This window comes from Bombina bombina, unplaced genomic scaffold, assembly GCF_027579735.1.
Source record: "Bombina bombina isolate aBomBom1 unplaced genomic scaffold, aBomBom1.pri scaffold_438, whole genome shotgun sequence".
NCBI classification, from domain to species: Eukaryota; Metazoa; Chordata; class Amphibia; order Anura; family Bombinatoridae; genus Bombina; species Bombina bombina.
The window spans coordinates 25,038-45,847 of record NW_026512900.1 but is presented as its reverse complement, the minus strand read 5'-3'; the positions used below and the strand labels follow the sequence as shown (position 1 = coordinate 45,847).

At 36.9% G+C, this 20,810-nt stretch overlaps 1 protein-coding gene across 1 annotated transcript in view; it reads left to right on the top strand.

Annotated features, from left to right (window-relative positions):
- Positions 1-20,810, top strand: part of LOC128644597 (RELT-like protein 2) — a gene marked incomplete at its 3' end in the record, with an annotated part of 65,614 nt that overhangs the window by 35,027 nt on the left and 9,777 nt on the right. The window contains exons 3-5 of the mRNA XM_053697143.1: positions 1,289-1,354; positions 1,451-1,514; positions 2,863-3,051. Of these exons, the coding sequence (XP_053553118.1) occupies positions 1,289-1,354; positions 1,451-1,514; positions 2,863-3,051 (319 nt within the window). The remainder of the gene's footprint in view (positions 1-1,288; positions 1,355-1,450; positions 1,515-2,862; positions 3,052-20,810) is intronic.

The following is a 20,810-nucleotide window of genomic DNA, read 5'->3' as shown; positions in this document are numbered from 1 at the left end:
TGTTTGGCTCGTCGGAAACAGAAGTTATGAAGCAGCGGTCTAAAGACCACTGCTCCGTAACTTGTCCGCCTGCTCTGAGGCCGCAGACAGAAATCAAAACGATCGAATACGATCGGGTTGATTGACAATCACAAGAACTGCTGGTGCAATGATAAATGCCGACAGCGCATTTATCGATGTGCGGCAGACATGGTACGTTATTTCGTATCATGTCCGCTCGCACACATTGATAAATATGGCCCCAGGGCTCTGTGGGGGCCCTACCATCACTTCCAGGATGTCTTATTCTTCTTTACTCTGAAGATAGTTCTTAATGACTTTGGCTGTATGTTTGGGATTGTAGTCATGCTGCAGAATACATATGGGGCCATATCAGATGCCTCCCTTATGATATTGTATGATGGATAACTATCTGCCTGTACTTCTCAGCATTTAGGAGACCATCAATTCTGACCAAATCCCCATCTCTATTTGCAGACATACAACCCCAAACTTGCAAGGAGCCTCCACCATGCTTCACTGTTGCCTGCATACACTCATTCTTCTACTGATCTTCAGCCCTTTAGAGAACAAGTTTAACATTTTTCTTTTTGCTAATTACTAAAAATAAACTATTAACATTTCTACTTTTTAATAAATTCTGCACAGACTTGCATGTATATATATATATATATATATATATATATATATATATATATATATATATATATATATATATATAGAGAGAGAGAGAGAGAGAGAGAGAGAGAGAGAGAGAGAGAGAGAATAGATTTTTTAGGGCTGAAAATGTCCACTAGTTCTGGATGAGGAAAAAATTAGTATACTTAACAGTGACTGGACTAAGAAAGTTTCTCTCCTAAATAATTATTTCACTCCTAACGTTTTTCCCTGAGTAGAAAAACTAGTTATTTAATAGCACACACACATATATATTTATATATACTTTAGTATTTCTGCATTTCTTTACCAGATTTGTCCGTCTTATTGCCTAATGCATTTTTTTTTTTACTTTTCTCACTTTTACAAAAAGAATATTTTGTTTGTGAACATACAAGATAGGACATTTAGGAGAAAATGTAGGTCCTGCATGAATGTAGTATTAGTATTGTACAATGGTGTCAGGCTTATATTGCTTCTTCTACAAGTCTATACAATGTGATATATCTAGATTATCATTGCTCGTTTGTACAGTATATTTTTTCTTGTTTCAAATATGGGACTTTCATGTTCTTTTAGAGATGAGTGTATTTTTCATTCTAACTACTTTGTTACTATCAATTTAATGTAGTTACAGATGAAATGTCAAATGAAGACACAGTAGAACAAATTGTGAAGTGCATTATTGAGAATGAAGGTTGGTACTTTCTAAACAGCTTTTGTTGTGCTTTTTATAAGTAACAATTTATCATACTCTAAAGATATTCATAGTGACGCTTTCATTTATTCTTAGCAAATGCAGAAGCTCTGAAGCAGATGCTCGGGGATACAGAGGGAGTTGTCTCAATTGTTCCCAGGTGAGGATACAAGACCCTTAGTTTAAATGTCTCTTTTATGTTTGACGATACAGAAGACAGATACAATAGGATGCATAAAAGACCAATAAGCAATTAGGTAGTTGTTCACAAATCTATTTGTCGAAACTTTATTTTTCCCAGAATAAATACATTAGTAGTGTCCTCGTATTCACACAAGCAAATATGGTGTCTTTTATAAGCCAGAGACATTAGGTTATTTTCTTAGAAAAGCAATTCAAATAATGTTCGTATTAATATTTTCCATCCCTTTATATTCCCATGCTGGAGATTTGTAATTAGAAACAGCAGAGTGGGTATAGCTGCCTATGATACACGGAGTAAAGGAAGTGAGGAGCAAGGAGAGGAAACTGTCAGAAGCAGATAATAAATGTTAGAATTCCATGAAAAGTAATTAAAATACCTATTTGCCCCCTCTATTTATTTACCTCATATTCACTCCTCATCCATATATTTACACTTCATTGTGAAATAAAAGTCTCTGATCCGTCTTTCCTAATGTTCACCACCCATTCTTTCATTCTCCCACTCTCTCTCTCTCTTTGTATTTCTCCTCTCATGTGTGTGGGAACTTTGTTTGAGATTGGACAGGGATTTAAAGACATGGATGATGTTTATCAATAGCAGGGTTGCAAGAGGGTGCAGGCAGGGTCATCAAGTGGGTTCCTGGGGCAGCATTCTTTACACTCCTAGTAGTACTGCAACTCTAGTCATGGTTTATGCATTGTATTTACATTATTTATCTTCCTTCATTAAAGGGACAGTCTACACCAGAATGTGTATTGTTTTAAAAGATAGATAATCTCTTTCATTACCCATTTCCTAGTTTTGCACAACCAACACAGTTATATAAATACATTTTTACCTCTGTGATTATCTTGTATCTAAGTCTCTGCAAACTGCCCCCTTATTTCAGTTCTTTTGACAGACATGCATTTTATCCAATTAGTGCTGGCTCCTAGGAACTCCACATGCACGAGCATAGTGTTATCTATATGACACACATGAACTAACACCCTCTAGTGGTGAAAAACTGTCAAAATGCACTGAGAGAAGAGGCGGCCTTCAAGGGCTTAGCAATTAGCATATGAACCTTTTAGTTTTAGCTTTTAACTAAGGATACCAAGAGAACAAAGCAAAATTGGTGATAAAAGTAAATTGGAAAATTGTGTAAAATGACATGCCCTATCTGAATAATTACATTTTATTTTGGACTAGACTGTCCCTTTAAACAAAAATGCTCCTTTACTGAATAGCAATTAGGGTAAGTTTCTTTAGGGTAAAAAGTATTGAGTTATTTTACATCTTCTTCATATCTGCTCACCAACAGTCTGTGTCCTCACCGTGAGAGCCAGGATTCTGGTCCTCCTCATCACCATACAGTGCACCTTGGATCTACACAGGCACCGTGCATCCACTGTACTCGCAAAAAGAGAAGTCTCTTACACCGTATGGGCCGGTCAAAGGATGGCCGGGGAAAGCCACACCCTGGAGAAATCACAGTTTTTTCTGTTGGAAGGTACTGTATATCTTAGTATTGCTGAGATGTAGCAACATGCATTTTACAGACTGAACTATAATAGCAAGATTTGTTTGTCATACTCACTAAAGGACACAAATTTGCTTCAGTGCTTACACTCACCTTCAAGACCCAATCGTTACAACTATAGAAATGTCCAAAGATTAGTATAAGTGCACCAATTTCACATTATTTATTTGAGCTAAGCATTAACCCTTTGGTATTTGTAGTTTGTCAAAATTTTGCCTCATTAATAGGGATGCTGAAATGTTTAACATGTTTGACAAAAATAACAATTTTTGGTGCATTTATTCAAAATAAATGTCAAATGCTTGCCCAACATTCAACAAAAAGTACAACTATTTAAAGTTACATTTTATCATCAAATTGTAAATTTGATAATTGACTGTCATATTCTGAATGTTGATTCTTATAAACTTTTAAAGGACAGTCGACTCCAGAATTTGTATTGTTTAAAAAGATAGATAATCCCTTTATTTCCCATTCCCCAGTTTTGCATACTCAGCATGATTATATTAATATACTTTTTACCTCTGTGATAACCTTGTATCTAAGCCTCTGCAGACTGCCCCCTTATTTCAGTTCTTTTGACAGACTTGCATTTTAACCAATCAATGCTGACTCCTAGGTATCTCCATGGGCGTAAACACAATGTTACCAATAAGGCACACATGAACTAGTGCTATCTAGCAATAAAAATTATTTGAAAATGCACTGAGATAAGAGGCAGCCTTCAAGGGCTTAGAAATTAGCATATGAGCCTACCTAGGTTTAGCTTTCAACAAAGAATACAATTCACTGATATAGGGGGCCTTACTTGCCTGCATAAAGATGTTGCATTTTTAACTTTGAAATAAATGCTTAGTTTTACGATTTACTCCTGGAGTGCTTTGGACTCTTCTTGTCTAATTCAATGATATCCCTTACTCATAAGCCCAGAAATAGGAAGCACAGTTTACCTGATTAAGGGCTAGATTACGTGTGGTGCATAAACTGTAACGCTCAAGTGATATGGTTTATTTCTTGGCATGGTGCATGCATATTACGAGTTGAAAGTAAGCGTGTTCACTTGAGCGCAGTCTAATTTAACGTGCGTTAGGTTAGCGCAACCTGAGAGTTCTGTTTATGCGATACAAAAAAGTTGCACAAAATACATCAAAAATACATTTAACAGTGCAGTAACAGGCATATTAAAACTATCTGATAAAAAGGCATTAAAAAGTTATAAGGTCTTAAAGATATGAGGTTTCATGCATTAGAAAAAAAAAAATGTTTTTTTCTAAATCAATGTGTGTGTGTGTGTATGTGTATATATATATAAATATATATATATATATATATATAGTGCCCTCCACAAATATTGTTACCGTTAGTAAATATGAGCAAAGAAGGCTGTGAAAAATTATTTATTGTTTTAACTTTTGGTCTTTTGTTAAAAAAAAAAAAAAAAACGCAAAAATTCTCTACTCTCATGGATATCAAACAACTGCAAACACAACACAGGTTTACCTCCCCCCCCCCCCCCCCCAAAAAAAAAAAAAAAATGTATGGTAAATATATGTTTGGTACAATTATTGCCACCACTATGAATTCATATGAGAAAAATATATTTGAGGTATATTCCCTGCACAAGGCTGGGAACAGTTCTTAAAACTTAAGACATAGAGAAACCTACTGGATACATCATATGAGGACCATGCATCTAGTGGGCTTAAATGAGGATATTGATCTAGCTTCATTTTTATAAATATTAGTAAGATATTGTGATAGCAAACAACAGCTTTGCTTGAAATTGTATTTGATGGGTAAGGCTTTCATAAATTAATATTGAATTTACACAAGAACCAAAACATCCAGCTATGCAAAATCATACTACATTTATTCCCATATGTACTGTACCTCCTGTTTAATAATTAAATAGTGAGTAGAAAAGGAATAAAAAGGAACCTAAATGTATAGGTGTGCATAGCAGGACGTATATAAAAACATGAAACTATTACTTTATGTATTGCACTAACTACTACATTATTAGATGATATGGTGAGACTGGTAAGGATGGAACACACTCTTTAGCTTCCTTTAACGAAATTAATAACTAATTAGAACAGCCCTCAGAAAATTGCTACTTGTAGGCAGATCATAATGCTAGAATGTATATATTATCTTTGAATAAACATCATCTAACACAAAGGCTTAAAGGGACACTGAATCCAAATGTTTTCTTTCGTGATTCAGATAGAGAATGACATTTTAAGCAACTTTCTAATTTACTCCTATTATCAAATTTTCTTCATTCTCTTGGTATCTTTATTTGAAAGGCAAGAATGTAATTTTAGATGCCGGCCCATTCTTGGTGAACAACCTGGGTTGTTCTTGCTGATTGGTGGATAAATTCATTCACCAATAAAAAAGTGCTGTCTAGAGTACTGAACCAAAAAAGAAGCTTAGATGCCTTTTTTTTCAAATAAATATAGCAAGTGAACAAAGAAAAATTGATAATAAGAGTAAATTAGAAAGTTGCTTAAAATTGCATGCTCTATCTGAATCACAAAATAAAACATTTGGGTTTAGTGTCCCTTTAACTAAAGCACATTGAACTTATAATTACAATTTATGAATAGTACATCAGATACCGTTTATTCAGAAGTAAAAACATTGACGAGATTCTGCATACCGTAATGTTAAACATACTATGTACTATTCTACATTTCATTGGAGTTTACTATGATAGGATACAAATTTTCGTTAACTTTTGAAAGTATTAGAACGTGAGATGCAAAGACATTTACTGGTGCAATAAGCCTTTTAAAAGGTCTAGTACAAATACGGATAATTGCAGAATTTGGGGTACCATCATAGGGAACGGCTAACACTAAACTGATAGAAAGCAGTAAGTTATGTAATGAAGTGAGATGTACACACTAATGATATAAGGTGACAAGCCTATTCAGTGTTTATCTTTAGGGAATTAATAGTTTTATATTTAAATGTATCAATGTGATTGAATTTATAAAGTTGTATATAAAGTTACAGGTGTCACTATTGAGCCACCTATTATAGATTAAAGTTCTATGTAGGAACGCATCGTATATCTCCATTATAATGAAATAAATGTTGGAAAAATTAACTGACTTATGATTGGTTATACCCATATCACGTGACTCTAGACATCAGAGTAAGCAAAAAAACGCCCATGTATTAAAAGTTTGAAATAGAAGCCGGGAGAAGCATATTGCCTTTTACCTCTGACGAAGAATTATCATTATTTAAACCTTCAAATGCGTAAGGTTTCCAACAACTGGGCGGTTTTGTTCCGGCACAACTTCAGAAACAGACGTTTTTATGTATATGTCTGCATATGCTTTTATTCTTACCTCATAACGGATTGAGGTTTAATATTGTAAGTGGATATTAACCACCTCTAGAAATAAATTATATGGTTTATATAGTGTTTTACTATTGGAGTCCTTTCATGTTTTCCATGGCATTCAAGGAGTCTAAATAATATCACAGAATTTAAAGACCCATGTCAGGAGGCATACTAAAACACAACAGATGGTGGCAAGAAAATCATTTTCCCTCTCACAGACAGAGTATTGCCCTTACCTCATAGGATTGAGGTAGGGTCCTGTAAACACAAAATCATCAGCCTGTCCTTAACATCATATCTTGTCGAACCATCACTTCTGCTATATTAACTACTCTGTGGGATTCAACTTCTTAATCCTATTGGACTTTGTTTATTTTTGTATTTGGACTCTTGTGCACTATCATATCTGTTTGCTCTTGCCTTTTTTCATATTCCCATTGATATTTTACATTTTTAGTACACCTGGGTGCCTAGGAACAGGAAATTGTTCAGCCATGACTTCCAGGACTTGTTTGGAAGGGTTTCAAGAAAATAGCCTCTACTCTCATCCAAAAACAAACTTCAAGGGACACTCAGGTTAAATTAAATTTTCATGATTCAGATACAGCATGTAATTTTAAACAACTTTCCAATTTACTTCCATTAAAAAAAATGTGCACAGTCTTTTATATTTACAATTTTTGAGACACCAGATCCTACTGAGCATGTGCAAGAATTCACAGACTATACGTATATGCATTTGTGATTGGCTGATTGCTATCACATGGTACAAGGGGAGTGGAAATATACATAACTTTGAAATTTGTTATAAAAAAATCTACTACTCATTTGAAGTTCAGACTAAGTGCTATTGCATTGTCTTGTTATCTTGCATTTGTTTATTATGCAAATCAAATGTGTTGACTGGTCCTTTCAGTTTGCCAGACACTACTGGAACTTCAAATGGGATCGGGTTCTATGGTCAGATGAAACCAAAATAGAGCTTTTTGTCAATAAACACCAGGGGGTCTATTTAGGAAGCAGCGGATGCTGCCTCCGACCCACTCCGCTTCAGTTCCAGCTGAAGCGGAAGTTAAGAAGCAGCGGTCCTAAGACCGCTGCTCCTTAACTCGTCCGCCATCTCTTAGGTGGCGGACAGCAATCCGCCCGATCAAATACGATCAGGCTGATTGACACCCCCCTGCTAGTGGCCAACCGATTGGCTGCAATTCTGCAGGGGGTGGTATAGCACCAGCGGTTCACAAGAACTGCTAGTGCAATGATAAATGCCGTCAGTGTATGCTGTCTGCATTTATCGATGTGCGGCAGACATGATCCGCTATATCGGATCATGTCCATCCGGACATTAATAAATGCACCCCCAGAAGTGGTTTTGGCGCACACAGAGGTAACCAAATGGAAAAGTACCTCATGCCCACGGTTAAATATGGTGGGGCTCTTTTTTTTTAGCTGTTTTTCTACCAGAGGACCTGGACATTTTGGCATCATGGCATCATGGACTCTATTAAATATCAACAGATATGAAATGAACACCTGACTGCCTCTGCCAGAAAGCTTAATGGTGTAATGCTTGTGGGATATTTCCCTATCAGACCAAACTTGGTCAGTAGTCTTCTTATCCCGGCTTCAAGTGGAAGGATAAGGAAATATCCCAGAACAACGTAAGTATAAGAAATGAGGTAAGCAGTACTCATGGTAGACAGGGCAGTCCTTAACGACAACAAGAGAAAGGCAATCCAGCAGATTAGCAGTTCAGGGGTAAACCAGCAGAATAGTCAGGAACAAGTAGAGGTCAGCAACAAAGGTAATCCAGTGGTTTAGCAGTTCAGGGGTAAACCAGTAGAATGGTCAGGCAGGCAGAGGTCAGCAATGATAAGGCAATCCAGCAATTCAAGGGTTAAACAGGCAGAGTGGTCAGACAGGCAGAGTTCAGCAATGATAAGGCAATCCAGCAATTCAAGGGTTAAACAGGCAGAGTGGTCAGACAGGCAGAGATTGGTAACAATTAAGCAATCAAGGTAACCTACAGTTCAGAATAATAGCACCCAGGGAAGCACAAAACTAACCTATACTTGGGCAGTCATCACCGCGCGCCCACAATGGCCATGCTCATGGAGCTGCTAGTCACGCTGCGATCATAGCAACGGCTATGATCACGGAGGAGTGGTGTGACGAATGGGCCATGATTGGATCTTCCAGCAGACTAATGATCTAAAACATACATCAAAATCAACACAAAAATGGTTTACTAACCACAAAATCAAGGTCCTTCCATGGCCATCCCAGTCCCCTGACTTGAACCCCATAGAAGACCTGTGGGTGAACTGAAGAGGAGAGTCCACTAGCATTGACCTCAAAATATAAAGGACCTGGAGAGATTCTGTAAGAAGGAATGGTCTCAGATCCCTTGCCATATAATTTCCAACCTCATCAGGCATTATAGGAGAAGACTCAGAGCTGTTATCTTGACAAAGGGAGGTAGCACAAAGTATTGACTAAAATGGTGCCAATATTTGTGCCACACATATATTTAACAAAGATTTATACAGGGAGTGCAGAATTATTAGGCAAGTTGTATTTTTGAGGATTAATTTTATTATTGAACAACAACCATGTTCTCAATGAACCCAAAAAACTCATTAATATCAAAGCTGAATAGTTTTGGAAGTAGTTTTTAGTTTGTTTTTAGTTATAGCTATTTTAGGGGGATATCTGTGTGTGCAGGTGACTATTACTGTGCATAATTATTAGGCAACTTAACAAAAAACAAATATATACCCATTTCAATTATTTATTTTTACCAGTGAAACCAATATAACATCTCAACATTCACAAATATACATTTCTGACATTCAAAAACAAAACAAAAACAAATCAGTGACCAATATAGCCACCTTTCTTTGCAAGGACACTCAAAAGCCTGCCATCCATGGATTCTGTCAGTGTTTTGATCTGTTCACCATCAACAATGCGTGCAGCAGCAACCACAGCCTCCCAGACACTGTTCAGAGAGGTGTACTGTTTTCGCTCCTTGTAAATCTCACATTTGATGATGGACCACAGGTTCTCAATGGGGTTCAGATCAGGTGAACAAGGAGGCCATGTCATTAGATTTTCTTCTTTTATACCCTTTCTTGCCAGCCACGCTGTGGAGTACTTGGACGTGTGTGATGGAGCATTGTCCTGCATGAAAATCATGTTTTTCTTGAAGGATGCAGACTTCTTCCTGTACCACTGCTTGAAGAAGGTGTCTTCCAGAAACTGGCAGTAGGACTGGGAGTTGAGCTTGACTCCATCCTCAACCCGAAAAGGCCCCACAAGCTCATCTTTGATGATACCAGCCCAAAACAGTACTCCACCTCCACCTTGCTGGCGTCTGAGTCGGACTGGAGCTCTCTGCCCTTTACCAATCCAGCCACGGGCCCATCAATCTGGCCCATCAAGACCCACTCTCATTTCATCAGTCCATAAAACCTTAGAAAAATCAGTCTTGAGATATTTCTTGGCCCAGTCTTGACGTTTCAGCTTGTGTGTCTTGTTCAGTGGTGGTCGTCTTTCAGCCTTTCTTACCTTGGCCATGTCTCTGAGTATTGAACACCTTGTGCTTTTGGGCACTCCAGTGATGTTGCAAATATGGCCAAACTGGTGGCAAGTGGCATCTTGGCAGCTGCACGCTTGACTTTTCTCAGTTCATGGGCAGTTATTTTGCGCCTTGGTTTTTCCACACGCTTCTTGCGACCCTGTTGACTATTTTGAATGAAACACTTGATTGTTCGATGATCACGCTTCAGAAGCTTTGCAATTTTAAGAGTGCTGCATCCCTCTGCAAGATATCTCACTATTTTTGACTTTTCTGAGCCTGTCAAGTCCTTCTTTTGACCCATTTTGCCAAAAGAAAGGAAGTTGCCTAATAATTATGCACACCTGATATAGGGTGTTGATGTCATTAGACCACACCCCTTCTCATTACAGAGATGCACATCACCTAATATGCTTAATTGGTAGTAGGCTGGATTATACAGCTTGGAGAAAGACAACATGCATAAAGAGGATGATGTGGTCAAAATACTCATTTGCCTAATAATTCTGCACTCCCTGTATATCTACTGTATATATATATTTTATAAACCTTTGTTGTATTTGCAATTGTTTGATGTCCACGAGAGCCTACAATACAAAAGTGCACAATTAAAATCTTAATTTAAAAATCATACCAAATAGATAATTTAACCATTCACACAAAATACACTGGGAAATGTTTTTTGTAATTTTAAGGTGCATCAAAAATCGTAACAAAATTTTTCACCAAAAATCTTATTTTATCAAAAACTAATTTGTATGTAAATTAAACCGAAATAAATTGAATTAAATATGCAGAGTGTGAATTGTAATTTAAATTAAATGTGCAAACAGACCGTAAGAAATTTGTGCAAAATACAAATGTAAATTGTTGTTTTTGACGTAAAAAGGACTGAACACAGGTGTTCCATTGGCATGTATGAAATTGTCTCTAAAAATCCCAACGTAATTCTCTAAACATTTCCCCCTCTCACTGTTTTTTCTCACAACTTAAAAGGTGTCGAACTTTTAATTAAAATACTTAAAACACTGATTATTCTGAAAGGAAAACCTATGCATATGAAAATAACAGCATATTTAAGGTACTGTGCACTGAAAACAGCATATTTTGATTTGTATTAGACGTAATAGTAAAGTTTAAATGTGCGCCAGTTTCTTCCTGTGTTCTTTGCCCTTCATTGTGAACTTTTACATAGCAAAGAGATGTCATTATTTCTATAAGAGACATCTTGCCACTCGCAGGGACAGCCCAGTTTCTATCATAATTCCATGAAGACTGTCTTTGCGAGAATAAACCTGGTTTTTCACATTTTTGCTTGCAGATCTTTGATTATCGGGTCCTATATCTTTGGGGTACAGGTGATGACCATGGGTTGTCATCTCAGGGTTGGTTGTTGGCGCTTTCTGAGTTAATTGCAGCCCCCCACACACACCCACATATGAGATGGATAAATGGCATGGGTTGCCGGTGATGTCATATACCCAGAGACCCTAATGTATATGAGAAAAGCCAAATGTTTTTACTATAAAGTTTATAAAAAATAAAAAAACAACCTTGTTTATCAAACTATTAATTTATATATTTTAACAAGGGTGTCTTGTAATAGGCCATCAAAAAGGGCTAGAGACCCCCAAGACTTCTCATTTTAAAGCTCAGAAGCCCCTCTTTAAAATAAAGACCCTATATAGGTTTTAATAGCCAGGTGATCACCGTGGCAATAGTAATCACCTGAATAAAGAAAGAATAAATGTGGATTTATTTGAGTAGAGGCTCATGGGAGTCCCTATGTGCACATCAAAGTTAAATAACTATACCCAAAGGCCCTTTTTATATGAGTGTAACTTTGTTTTACTATATTATTTAGAGGGAAAAAAACTAAATTTTTACGACGTTGTTTATTAAAATTTGAATGCAAATATAAATTGTTTCACACCTTTTGATGTAGTGTCCTTACAAGTCACGATATATACATACAATAATGGTATAGTTTGAATCTGCTGTGTCTGCTGAAACCCCCCCTATATATATGTGTGATTTTCTTACTGAAAATGTTTTAAAGTAGGCTTAAAGAGACAGTCAACACCAAAATTGTTATTGTTTAAAAAGATAGATAACGCTTTTACTACCCATTCCCCAGCTTTGCACAACCAACATTGATATATTAACCCCTTAACGACTGACGACGTGCAGGGTACATCCTCTAAAAAAATACAGTATGTTGTCTGTCTGGAAAGCAGTGGAAGCGATCCTGCTCGCTTCCAGCCGCTTTCCGGTTATTGCAGAGATGCCTCGATATCGAGGCATCCATGCAATAACCTTCCTTGGCCATCCGATGCAGAGAGAGCCACTCTGTGGCCCTCTCTGCACCGGACATCGATGGCCGGTATCGTTGGTGGATGGGAGCCGGTCTGGGAGGCAGGTGGCGGCCATCGATGTATCTGATGATGCAAGAGGTGGCAGGATCGTGGGCGGGATCGCCAGGGGCGTGCACGGACACCCGCACGTGCATGGGGCGGGAGTGGGTGGGAACGGCTACACTACAGCAAATTTGTTATACAAAAGTGGGCTAGAGTGGGGTAATAATTTAATTTAAAAAAAGAATCTAAGGGATCTGGGAGGGGTTGGGGGATTGGTCTTTGGGGGGGAAGCTACACTACAGAAAAAAAAAAAAGCATTTTTTGGTAAACTGGGTACTGGCAGACAGCTGCCAGTACCCAAGATGGTGCACAATAAGGCAGAGGGGGAGGGTTAGAGAGTTGTTTGGGGGGGATCAGAGAGGTTGGGGGATAAGGGGGGATCCTATACAGCAGCATATTAAAATATGCTATAGAAAAATTAAGATACCTTTTATTTTAGTACTGGCAGACTTTCTGCCAGTACTTAATATGCCGGGGACAATTGTGGGGTGGGGGAGGGAAGAGAGCTATTTGGGAGGGATCAGGGGGTCTGATGTGTCAGGTGGGAGGCTGATCTCTACACTAAAGCTAAAATTAACCCTGCAAGCTCCCTACAAGCTACCTAATTAACCCCTTCACTGCTGGGCATAATACACATGTGATGCGCAGCGGCATTTAGCAGCCTTCTAATTACCAGAAAGCAATGCCAAAGCCATATATGTCTGCTATTTCTGAACAAAGGGGATCCCAGAGAAGCATTTACAACCATTTGTGCCATAATTGCACAAGCTGTTTGTAAATAATTTCAGTGAGAAACCTAAAGTTTGTGAAAAAGTGAACTTTTTTTTTTATTTGATCGCATTTGGCGGTAAAATGGTGGCATGAAATATACCAAAATGGGCCTAGATAAATACTTGAGGTTGTCTACTACACTACACTAAAGCTAAAATTAACCCTAGAAGCTCCTTACATGCTCTCTAATTAACAGAAAAACGAAAAAATGCGGCAGCAACAAGCAGAGTAAAAGGTAATTAAAATTCAAATGCTTTATTTAACATGTCTTAAAAAAGCCAATAGGCAAAGAATACAAAGGGTAGCAGGTGATAACCCTCCTTACATGTTTCGTGCCTATGCTCGGCACTTAATCATAGGAGTGAGATATGTTAGTACAACCCCTGCTATTTAAAGGGGAAGTACCCAATGATGGAAAAGCTATAGAAACACCTGTATCAAAATAGTGTTAAAACTGCTTACCCTCACCTAGCACTTACCATGAACACAGAAAAGTATATTGTGTTTGAAAAATGTATGTACATATATGTATATGCTGAATTACTTAATAGGATATATAGTTATACATGATATGTAAGTACACATAAAACAACAACTTCAGCACTATGTTATAACCTTGTAACCTTATGTCTTTGTAGATACTAAGTATGAGTCACCTCCTATACGCTAAAATGTGTTTATTATTTTGTGATAAATAAATGAATATAAAGGGAATTATATCAAGAAACAGGGGACTATAATCATATGCTCCTATTTATGGACCTAAATATATCCCATTATTTATTCATGCTTATACAAACCAAGTATATAATGTTTAAATTGAACTGAATGAGAACCTAAGATCCAATATTTGTTAAAGGTAAATTACTATATGCAATATTATTGAAAGACTTTGTTTAAATTTCTGCATAGTAAATTAAGTTGACCCTTAACAGATAGACCAAAAAAAAATATATATATAAATAAATAATTACTCCACATAATAGGACATGTCCCATTCTCTATTTAGACCCTGTGGTACTATCGTTTTAAGTTTGTAAATCCAAAATAATTCACGTTTGAGCAACAATTTTTGTTTGTTGCCCCCTCTAGTGGGTGACTGAATTTTATCAATAACTTTAACAGTGATGTGTGCTATGTGAGTCATATGTGTTTGATTAAAATGAACCGCTACCGCCGAGTCTTTATTGTAGTTTTTAGTGTCCCTAATATGTTCTCTGATACGTGATCGGAGCTCTCTGGTCGTTTGACCAATATATTGTAGGGAACAAAGGGAACATTCTATTAGATAAACTACAAATTCAGTCCTACAATTTGCATAGAACTCCATATTATATCTTTCATGTGTTGCTGAACTGGTGAAAGTATCACTTCTTTCAATAACTTCACACGTAATGCATGGTTTAGTGCCACATTTGTATGTACCTTTTTTCCTTATCCAGTTACTCCCCCGTTTATTTGTTATTGTATTTACCATACTGGGTACCAGCCTGGTGCCCAGAGTCGGAGGTTTTTTGGACACAAATTTACAAGTATGAAAAATGTTACCCAAAGCTTCATCTTCTTTTAATATATGTAAATGTTTCTTGAGAATAGCTGTGATTTCATTGAATTGTTTAGAATACTCTGTGGTAAAGACAATTTTGTCTCTACTAAAATCTTGATCTGGTCTCTTTTTGGTTGCAATGACCTCTCTTTGAGTCTTATATTTTATCTTTTCGTGAGATTCATTAAGAATCTTATTCGAGTATCCCCTTTGCTTTAATCTGTTTGTAAGATCAGTACATTGTGAATTGAATTTCTCAGTACAATTAGTGTTTCTTCTCATTCTAATATATTGAGCTTTGGGGATTGATCTAATTAAATGTGGAGGATGGCATGATTTGGCGTGGAGTATGGTATTTCCAGCCGTTGGTTTACGATATGTGTCAGTCATTATTACACCTTTTTCTGGATCACCTGTGAGTTCTAAATCTAAGAAACATATTTTATATTGTTGTAATTCACCTGTGAATCTCAAATTTAAATCATTGGTATTAACATACTCTAAAAAGGTGCTCAGCTCAAGTTTATCCTCCACTATAAATATAAGATCATCTATGAAACGCATATACTTAATAATATGCTTTGCAAATGGATTGGAAAGAGTGTATAGGTATAAATCCTCCCACCACGCTACATACAGGTTGGCAAACGAGGGGGCAAATTTTGCCCCCATCGCTGTGCCACAAACCTGCACATAGTATTCATTATTAAACATAAAAAAATTATGTTTTAATAAAAATTCAATGATTTCACAGAAAAAAAGTTTGAATTCTAAAGAATAACGTGTGGCTGTATCCAAGAAATATCTAATGGCTTTTAATCCTAGCGTGTGGGGTATACTTGAGTAAAGGGAGGTGGCATCAATAGCCACCCATCTGAACTCCTTGTTCCATTCTACATATTCCAAACAATTCAACAAATGTGTTGAATCTCGTAAATAACTATTAAGGCTTTTAACCAAAGGCTGGAGTATGGAATCGACCCATTCAGACAATGGCTCAAACATAGAGCCAATGCCTGAAATGATGGGTCTTCCTGGGGGAGAGGTCATATTTTTATGTGTTTTAGGCACATGATGGAATATAGGCACTAATGGATAATCCGGTATCATATTTTTGACCTGTTCCTCAGTGAAGACATTGATGGCTATTCCTTGTTCTATTATTGAATATAGTTTAGACTTAAATATCTGTGTTGGATTCCTATCCAGCTTTCTGTACGTTTTGGTATCAGACAATTGTCTGTAAGCCTCATTGCAGTAGTATTCCTTATCAAGGACCACTACATTACCACCCTTGTCAGATGTTCTTATCACAATACTATCATTTTGTTTTAGTTTGTGTAATGCATTAAATTCTGCTTTTGTGAGATTAGGTTTCCCAGTGGTGCCCTTTGTTTTTATCTCTGTCTCTAAATCTAACAAATCCTTCTGGACTCTCCTCTGATACATATTGATATATGGACCCCTGAAGTTTGTGGGATAGAACTCTGACCTCCCCCTTCTGGGTGACTGTATATCACTGTCCTCTGGACCATAATCACATTCTAAAGATTTTAATTCATTAAGTGTTATACAGTCACCAAATTTGAGGGTTGCTGAGCCCATCTCACCTACAACACTGCTATGGTCAACCATTAAATCTGAATTATCATTTGCACACTCTCCTAATGCTGATTCTTCCTTCTGCAAATTAAAAAAGCGTTTTAATGTCAATTTCCTGACAAATTTATTAATGTCAATGATAGTTTTGAAAGCTGAAAAAGTGTTCGTAGGGGCAAAGCCCATTCCCTTGCTCAGTAGTGATTTTTCTTCCTCTGTGAGTTCCAGTTTAGACAGGTTCAATACCGATAGTCCTTCTTGTGTGATTTTCTTTGGGATTTTCTTGATTCTTCTGCCTGCCCTCCTTGTGCGCCTCCTAAAGGGACAGCCGATATATCTTTATCTTTGTCTTTAAGACATACAGCTGTATCTTCTTCCTCATCCGTGTCACTGTCACTCAGAACCTGTAATGACAAGAGGGGGCAGGAGGGAGGAAGTATAGACTTAGAAGAAGAAGAAGAAGAAATAGTAGAATGAGAAGGTGGTGGAGAGGGGGGAGAGAGAGATCTTGGCCCCACAGGCCCTGAAGAAACGCTTCCATCAGATATATATGATTCCTGATCTGAAGTATCAGTTGAAGAAAAGGCAACTTTTCGTTTAGATTTATGCTTCAGGATTGGTTTGGGATTTACTGTTGCAATATTTTCTGTAGATGATACTTGATTCTTTTTGCCCCCTTGTGGACGAAAGGACCTTCTTCTTGGTCTGTTCTGAAATCTTGACCAGTTGTACACCTTGTTATTCAAATAGTCCTCCAAATCTCTGTTAAATTTGTTGCCTTTTCTCTGTGCCAATTCTCCATCTGTTTTTTTGTATTTTTGCTTTTAAATTGCTTTTAAATTCTCCATATTTAGTATCTGATTTCAGGGTTTTCAGATCTACTGTAATATTATCAATTTTAGATTTAAGATTATCCCTCTTTTTGGTTTTACTTCTGATAACAATGTCCATAAGTGTGAGAGAACATTTGGTTAATGCCTCATTCCATTCTGTCTGTAGGTCTGGGTCTTCTAGATCAAAAGAGGGGTATTTTTTAATTCTCAAGCCCCTTGGTATTCTTATGGCTTTGATATAGTGATCAAAAGAGACCACATCCCACATTAATCTTAAATCTGTTAATAAAAGTCTCTCTAGTTTAATAAATTGGCTCTTTATGTCACTCTGACCCCCTCCAGAGTGTTCAGCAACATTGAACCAAATGTTCTCTCACACTTATGGACATTGTTATCAGAAGTAAAACCAAAAAGAGGGATAATCTTAAATCTAAAATTGATAATATTACAGTAGATCTGAAAACCCTGAAATCAGATACTAAATATGGAGAATTTAAAAGCAATTTAAAAGCAAAAATACAAAAAACAGATGGAGAATTGGCACAGAGAAAAGGCAACAAATTTAACAGAGATTTGGAGGACTATTTGAATAACAAGGTGTACAACTGGTCAAGATTTCAGAACAGACCAAGAAGAAGGTCCTTTCGTCCACAAGGGGGCAAAAAGAATCAAGTATCATCTACAGAAAATATTGCAACAGTAAATCCCAAACCAATCCTGAAGCATAAATCTAAACGAAAAGTTGCCTTTTCTTCAACTGATACTTCAGATCAGGAATCATATATATCTGATGGAAGCGTTTCTTCAGGGCCTGTGGGGCCAAGATCTCTCTCTCCCCCCTCTCCACCACCTTCTCATTCTACTATTTCTTCTTCTTCTTCTTCTAAGTCTATACTTCCTCCCTCCTGCCCCCTCTTGTCATTACAGGTTCTGAGTGACAGTGACACGGATGAGGAAGAAGATACAGCTGTATGTCTTAAAGACAAAGATAAAGATATATCGGCTGTCCCTTTAGGAGGCGCACAAGGAGGGCAGGCAGAAGAATCAAGAAAATCCCAAAGAAAATCACACAAGAAGGACTATCGGTATTGAACCTGTCTAAACTGGAACTCACAGAGGAAGAAAAATCACTACTGAGCAAGGGAATGGGCTTTGCCCCTACGAACACTTTTTCAGCTTTCAAAACTATCATTGACATTAATAAATTTGTCAGGAAATTGACATTAAAACGCTTTTTTAATTTGCAGAAGGAAGAATCAGCATTAGGAGAGTGTGCAAATGATAATTCAGATTTAATGGTTGACCATAGCAGTGTTGTAGGTGAGATGGGCTCAGCAACCCTCAAATTTGGTGACTGTATAACACTTAATGAATTAAAATCTTTAGAATGTGATTATGGTCCAGAGGACAGTGATATACAGTCACCCAGAAGGGGGAGGTCAGAGTTCTATCCCACAAACTTCAGGGGTCCATATATCAATATGTATCAGAGGAGAGTCCAGAAGGATTTGTTAGATTTAGAGACAGAGATAAAAACAAAGGGCACCACTGGGAAACCTAATCTCACAAAAGCAGAATTTAATGCATTACACAAACTAAAACAAAATGATAGTATTGTGATAAGAACATCTGACAAGGGTGGTAATGTAGTGGTCCTTGATAAGGAATACTACTGCAATGAGGCTTACAGACAATTGTCTGATACCAAAACGTACAGAAAGCTGGATAGGAATCCAACACAGATATTTAAGTCTAAACTATATTCAATAATAGAACAAGGAATAGCCATCAATGTCTTCACTGAGGAACAGGTCAAAAATATGATACCGGATTATCCATTAGTGCCTATATTCCATCATGTGCCTAAAACACATAAAAATATGACCTCTCCCCCAGGAAGACCCATCATTTCAGGCATTGGCTCTATGTTTGAGCCATTGTCTGAATGGGTCGATTCCATACTCCAGCCTTTGGTTAAAAGCCTTAATAGTTATTTACGAGATTCAACACATTTGTTGAATTGTTTGGAATATGTAGAATGGAACAAGGAGTTCAGATGGGTGGCTATTGATGCCACCTCCCTTTACTCAAGTATACCCCACACGCTAGGATTAAAAGCCATTAGATATTTCTTGGATACAGCCACACGTTATTCTTTAGAATTCAAACTTTTTTTCTGTGAAATCATTGAATTTTTATTAAAACATAATTTTTTTATGTTTAATAATGAATACTATGTGCAGGTTTGTGGCACAGCGATGGGGGCAAAATTTGCCCCCTCGTTTGCCAACCTGTATGTAGCGTGGTGGGAGGATTTATACCTATACACTCTTTCCAATCCATTTGCAAAGCATATTATTAAGTATATGCGTTTCATAGATGATCTTATATTTATAGTGGAGGATAAACTTGAGCTGAGCACCTTTTTAGAGTATGTTAATACCAATGATTTAAATTTGAGATTCACAGGTGAATTACAACAATATAAAATATGTTTCTTAGATTTAGAACTCACAGGTGATCCAGAAAAAGGTGTAATAATGACTGACACATATCGTAAACCAACGGCTGGAAATACCATACTCCACGCCAAATCATGCCATCCTCCACATTTAATTAGATCAATCCCCAAAGCTCAATATATTAGAATGAGAAGAAACACTAATTGTACTGAGAAATTCAATTCACAATGTACTGATCTTACAAACAGATTAAAGCAAAGGGGATACTCGAATAAGATTCTTAATGAATCTCACGAAAAGATAAAATATAAGACTCAAAGAGAGGTCATTGCAACCAAAAAGAGACCAGATCAAGATTTTAGTAGAGACAAAATTGTCTTTACCACAGAGTATTCTAAACAATTCAATGAAATCACAGCTATTCTCAAGAAACATTTACATATATTAAAAGAAGATGAAGCTTTGGGTAACATTTTTCATACTTGTAAATTTGTGTCCAAAAAACCTCCGACTCTGGGCACCAGGCTGGTACCCAGTATGGTAAATACAATAACAAATAAACGGGGGAGTAACTGGATAAGGAAAAAAGGTACATACAAATGTGGCACTAAACCATGCATTACGTGTGAAGTTATTGAAAGAAGTGATACTTTCACCAGTTCAGCAACACATGAAAGATATAATATGGAGTTCTATGCAAATTGTAGGACTGAATTTGTAGTTTATCTAATAGAATGTTCCCTTTGTTCCCTACAATATATTGGTCAAACGACCAGAGAGCTCCGATCACGTATCAGAGAACATATTAGGGACACTAAAAACTACAATAAAGACTCGGCGGTAGCGGTTCATTTTAATCAAACACATATGACTCACATAGCACACATCACTGTTAAAGTTATTGATAAAATTCAGTCACCCACTAGAGGGGGCAACAAACAAAAATTGTTGCTCAAACGTGAATTATTTTGGATTTACAAACTTAAAACGATAGTACCACAGGGTCTAAATAGAGAATGGGACATGTCCTATTATGTGGAGTAATTATTTATTTATATATTTTTTTTTTTTGGTCTATCTGTTAAGGGTCAACTTAATTTACTATGCAGAAATTTAAACAAAGTCTTTCAATAATATTGCATATAGTAATTTACCTTTAA